The following is a 5705-nucleotide window of genomic DNA, read 5'->3' as shown; positions in this document are numbered from 1 at the left end:
ACATCACAGGGAATATTCTGCCAGTGATATTGAGTAAATAAATAAATATGCTGCATGCTGACGGTCACAATGCTAAGGATTGATTGTTATGCGCAGGGCCACCTGACTGAGGGGATAGCACTCATTCATTTTCCCACCCTGATTTCTAAAGCTAATCCCTAAACATTTGACCTGCTGCCATCACAAGGGAAACACCATTTCAAGCACAAGCAAGAGCAATTCAATGACCTTGGAGAACGCAAAGCAAATTGTAGATGTGTGTTTACTCCACCCACAAGCTTATTATTTTAATAAATCTGAAAACCTAACTTGTAAATAATCAAACACCTCATGCTTAGTAAGCTTTTTTAAAGCAGCTGTAGGTCAAGACTTTAGATATTTTAACAAAGATGTTACTGGAAGGATTGCCACCAAAGTGTATTGCAATGAAACATCTGGGGTCTTGTCCTATAGCCTCAGTCAACTGCTTTGTATCTGAAAATTCATGTATTAACTCTACATTTTACAACTTTTGAAGAATTTCATTACAACGCCCTGTAAAGTGATGATTAGATTATCTAAAAAAAACCATTTTCAAACCATATCAAACAAACAATCACACGTTTACAGAATAATTTCTAGGTATCAACCGTGACATTCAATGGTACACTCAGACAACTATTTCCTTTGAAGAATCACATCTGTTTTAATTTAATAGATTTGGAAAGATGAAGGCTATGATTTATCAGTAATAGTATTTCCTCACTAAAGTAGAGTTCCATCTATAAAAAAAGCTTTAAAAATGAAGTTAGAAGAAAGTCAAAGAGTATCCCAGCTTTTTTTATTTACTTGTAGGATGTAGGATTAATAAGTGCTGTGTAAGAGCAACATGACCAAATCCAAATTAAGTAATGTACTAGTTAGTAGGAGGGTCAAGGTTAACCAAACTGCAAAGAGCTGAATGTTTAGCTGCGAGGAACAGATGGTACGCTGAGATTAGACAGCTGACCTGCTTACGTCTTGGCTGAACATGTTGTGATTCCACTGACGCATCACAGCTAATTAATAAGCTTTACTTGTGATTTAAATGTAAATTCCCACAAAACAAGTGTTCATTTAGTCCGATTTATTTCCCTACATAACAGTAGTTTTGTTGTTTAGAATACATTTCAGTTGTTGCGCGTGAAACACACAAAAACATTATTCAAAGGTGATTTTAAAATAAGTTTAAGAAATGTCTAGAAATAATATTCATGATCATCTGTCATTACAGCTGGATATTTTTACTCAAAGTATCTTAAGATGTATGAAAACCTTCCAGTAAAGAGTTGTGTTTTGCAGTGTTAGATGTTCTGGTTAATTCCCTCTAGGAATCCGGTTCTGTGGGAATGTAGCAGCCGGAGGTCAGATTAAAACAGGAAGGTTGGCTGGGTGTGAACCAGGTTGAAGTTAGGGCTTAGAGGCAGATCATTGTTGGAGGATATATAAACCAGCTCAAACAAATAGTCTGCTCACACACATAAAGCGCTGTTGCTCTCAGGTCGTCTCATTCTGCAGGACTGGAAGTGTCAAGAAATACAAATAAGGATTAAAAATAGTTTGCTTGGTTGTGGTCTACTCTGCATCAGCAGCCATGGTACTCGAGGACAATGAGTGTGACTCTGTCTTTGTGCCCCAAATTATTGTAAGTATCCAGGAGAGCTTAAGTTAACCTTGCTGCTAGATTCACTGCTACAGCTTTAATCCTTGTGCAAAGCTACATGACTTGTACCTCGATATCACAGACTTTTTTCTGCATGGCTACATATAGAGTGCATAGTCGATTGAGTGTCATATTATGAAGATATGTATATTTTAAATTATATTCAGTATATGGTTTCAGTTCAAATTAAAAATGTAAAGAAACTGCTTTAACTGCTAAAAAGAAACTCAATTTGTAAATGTTTATCTTCAGCCACACATAAAAACCAGTTTCAATTATTTGACAATGTGACAATCTGTTTATTTTAGGAGGAGCATGTGGAGACTCACTATGGTAACGTCCACTGCATCATGACGGGAACTCCGAGGGCAAACCTCCCTGTCGTCCTGACATTTCATGATGTTGGACTGAACCGTAAGTCCCAACAATAGTGTGGTGTTTGTAAAATTTGTATCCATCATTACTACTCATCACTTTGGTTATATCAGCTAAGAAAACTACATTTCTCTGGTATTGTATCTTAAGAAATGCAGTTTGTTGGTTCATTATGAAAAATGATGTTAGTTTGCACAGATGCATCAAATTATTCATTATAATATTTGATATCTTCACACTATCAACACTTTATTTTACATTTTCTGTAGAAAAAGCGTATTGCACATTTTTTATATATAATTTTCTACAAATAAATATATATCTGATTGATATATATTTTCTGTTTTCCTATTTTCTAGTGTCAGGTTTTCTTATAATATATTTCATATTCCTATCAACTTTAATCAGTTCACTTCAACAGAATAAATGTAATTTCTTTCTTCTCATAGACAAGTCCTGTTTTGATACACTTTTCAACCACGAAGACATGCAGGAAATCATCAGACATTTGCCTGTTTGTCACGTTGAAGCACCAGGACAACACGAGGGAGCCAAAACTCTGCATACTGAGTCAGTACACTGTCTTTATTCATGTCAGTCTGTAATGTATTTACATTTCAGGCTGTCATTATACCACCATTATTTAATATAGTTAAACATTTGTGGATCCCACACCTGATGACAGTTATATTGACTTTTGACCCTTCAGCTATTCCTACCCTTCCATGGACCAGCTGTCTGAAGCTCTACCCGCTGTCGTCAAACACTTTGGGTGAGTTAATCTGATACTCGGCAAAACTTTTCAGATCTCCTTTAGTTAAATGTTAGGATATTTTTGCACAGCAAACAAGGATTTACCTCAGTTTGACTTTTTGATCTGTGCTTTGCAGGTTGTGTAGGGTGATTGGATTGGGAGTTGGAGCTGGCGCTTACATCCTTGCTAAATTTGCTGTGAGTTCAAATCTCTACCCTAAATCCAATTTGAGCTTGACACAGAGTGAGAATATAGTTTGACACTTGGTTTGCAAAATATACATTTTAAATCTTTCCTCTTGTCAGTACAGATCCTCACTTTCTCCCTAGTGCACACGGGCCTATTCTTAAATTAGATCTATGTTAGAGTCACTGTTAAGATCTTTCCTATGCATAGCTACACTGATACAACTACATATTACACAAGTTCCAGAGGTTGGATGAAATTTGATAAACTGATAATTTCATTATTTGCTGTCTGTAACAGCAGCCATGCTATTAATAAGAAACTCTGGATAGGGAATAGAAAGATTGTATCTAAGGTATAAACTGAAACCTATGGCTGTAGAAATCAAAGATGTAATCCAAAAACATGACATACTTAAAAACTAAATGTGAGAACTGCATTAAAAACATGTTAATAATGGTAAATGAGTTGTTAAAGTCATATTACTAACCGGTCCTCCGTGTTTGTGTGTGTGTAGCTGAATCACCCAGATATGGTGGATGGATTGGTTTTGATCAACATCAACCCCAGTGCTGAAGGACTAATAGATTCTGTTGCGAGCAAGGTGAGCAGTATTTGTGTTGTGATCACCCACAATGTATGTAGAATAGGATCAACATCAATTTCAAATATTGCGTTTACTTTCAATCAATACAACCGCCTGTAACATTGATATTGAATCAAATTTCACTGATTCTGACACTTAAGCTGCAATGGAGGTGTTTAGTGATGTCTGTATTTTCCCCATTAGGCCAAAAGAAGAGTAGTGAGAGTGTTTGTCATTGTGTTTGGTTTTCCATTTGATGATTATTTTAAACCTGCTGTAACGTAGATGTATTATAGGTTATTATCTGAATGTAGCTGAAGTTAATTGTGTGTATGTTTCCTGTTTGTTAAAGATCACAGGATGGGCCCACACTCTCCCGGACACAGTCATCGCACACATGTTTGGAAAGGTAGGTTATCAGAATTACTTAGTTACTATGACAACAAAAAGTGGAAACATCTCCAAAAACGTTTAATACTAAGTATCAAGTCAGTGTTACATATAGATTACAGATTATTTCTGTCTTCCTCGCCTAACTGATTTTTCAGGCTGAGATTGAGACCAACCATGACCTCATAGCTACATACCGTCACCACATCACAACAACGATGAACGAGGCCAATGTGAGTCAGTTCTTCCGCTCCTACAACAACCGCAACGCTCTGGAGGTGGAGAGGCCTGTTCCTGGAGGAAACATCAATGCCAGGACACTCAAGTTAGTGCAAACATTGACCTTTACAGAGCGCAGAGCAGCAGGAACTTCAAAATGAATATATTGTGTTTTTTTCACATATTATAATGCCCTTGTTAGTGGTTAGATGTTGAAAGCATCTGACAAAGTGTCATCCTCATCATTCTAGCAGACCCTGTCAATCATGTCTATGTGTCATACTTTTCCTGCCTGTTTCACCTGTCTGTCTGTTGGTTTACAGGTGCGCCACTCTGCTGGTTGTAGGAGATAATTCTCCAGCTGTGGAGGCCGTGGTCGACTGCAACTCTAAACTCGACCCCACCAAGACCACACTGCTCAAGGTAACCAAAGGACTGACTGACTCAAAACTAAAGCAAACAACCAAATACTCCATTTTTTTTTTAAGTGAAAAAAACTTGAACTTTGCTCTTCTAGATGGCAGACTGTGGAGGACTTCCTCAGGTGGATCAGGTAGGCTGTGACATTTTATTGGCTGCTCCGCTTGCAATAATGTAGAATCTGCACTCCCGATTGGTTGGAAATATATTTAGTATTTTTCATCTTTTTCTCCACAGCCAGCCAAAGTGATTGAAGCTTTGAAATATTTCATCCAGGGCATGGGATACTGTAAGTCACTCACTTTAATTATCTTAATCTTTAATTAGAGTTATTACAAATGAGAGATCAGTACTGAAAGTATTCCCATCTCTGTCAGTAATGGCGGCTACTCAATTCTACCTGTGTTTATTTCTAACAAACCCCTATTAAACGTCACTTTCTGTAAATGGGAGGATTATTGTAAGCCCTTATGGGCGTTTAGAGCAGAACATGATGAAGGCATTTATTACAGTACGTGGATCAATATTGTGCAAACCATTGATTGAATAAACTCTAAAATAGTTAAAAATAGTTAAAATAGTTGTTTTTTTTTTCTCTGTCTGTAAATATAATATTTCAGTTATTGTTGTTTTTTCTACTGTTTTTTTTTTATTGCTTATTTATAATACTTGTTTTATTTTATTTTTTTTATTTTTTATTTTTAGCTTGTCTTCTTCTACTATGTCTCTTGTGTGCACTTTACTCTACGCTGTTGTAAGTCTGCAAAGACTAATAAAGGAGGACTATAAATCTTATCTTATCTTATCTTATCTTATCTTATCTTATCTTATCTAATGGCCATTAAAAGCTGATGCAGAATATAAGAAGCCTCTCTTCTCTTTCTCCAGTGTCCAGTGCCAGCATGACCAGACTTCGTTCACGGACGACCTCCAGCTCCAGCATCTCCTCCTATGATGGAGCTCGGAGCCGCGCTCACACGAACGAGCAGCCGCGTATCCGATCACAATCACGCGGAACCGAGGAGAAGCGTGGGCGCTCGCAGACTGACGTGTCCATGGATTTGACTTCCAACAGTAACCAAATCACGTCGTAG

At 37.1% G+C, this 5705-nt stretch overlaps 1 protein-coding gene across 1 annotated transcript; it reads left to right on the top strand.

Moving 5' to 3' along the window:
• Window positions 1–1612: 1612 nt before the first annotated feature.
• Window positions 1613–5705, top strand: LOC129109164 (protein NDRG1-like). Its single transcript, XM_054621163.1, has 12 exons — window positions 1613–1663; window positions 1990–2095; window positions 2506–2626; window positions 2766–2828; window positions 2947–3007; window positions 3514–3600; window positions 3935–3991; window positions 4131–4297; window positions 4515–4614; window positions 4709–4744; window positions 4849–4900; window positions 5500–5705. Exons 1-12 carry the CDS (start codon window positions 1613–1615, stop codon window positions 5703–5705), a joined length of 1107 nt encoding a protein of 368 aa, XP_054477138.1.

Source organism: Anoplopoma fimbria, chromosome 20 (genome assembly GCF_027596085.1).
Source record: "Anoplopoma fimbria isolate UVic2021 breed Golden Eagle Sablefish chromosome 20, Afim_UVic_2022, whole genome shotgun sequence".
Lineage (NCBI taxonomy): Eukaryota > Metazoa > Chordata > Actinopteri > Perciformes > Anoplopomatidae > Anoplopoma > Anoplopoma fimbria.
The sequence above is the reverse complement of the archived record's forward strand: the minus strand, read 5'-3'. Positions and strand labels throughout refer to the sequence as shown.

Coding starts and splice junctions, on each gene's coding strand:
- LOC129109164 (XM_054621163.1), top strand. CDS start 1,613: ATGGTACTCGAGGACAATGAGTGTGACTCTGTCTTTGTGCCCCAAATT. Junction 2,829..2,946: donor GCTGTCGTCAAACACTTTGG/GTGAGTTAATCT, acceptor TGTGCTTTGCAG/GTTGTGTAGGGTGATTGGAT. Junction 4,745..4,848: donor GACTTCCTCAGGTGGATCAG/GTAGGCTGTGAC, acceptor TTTTCTCCACAG/CCAGCCAAAGTGATTGAAGC.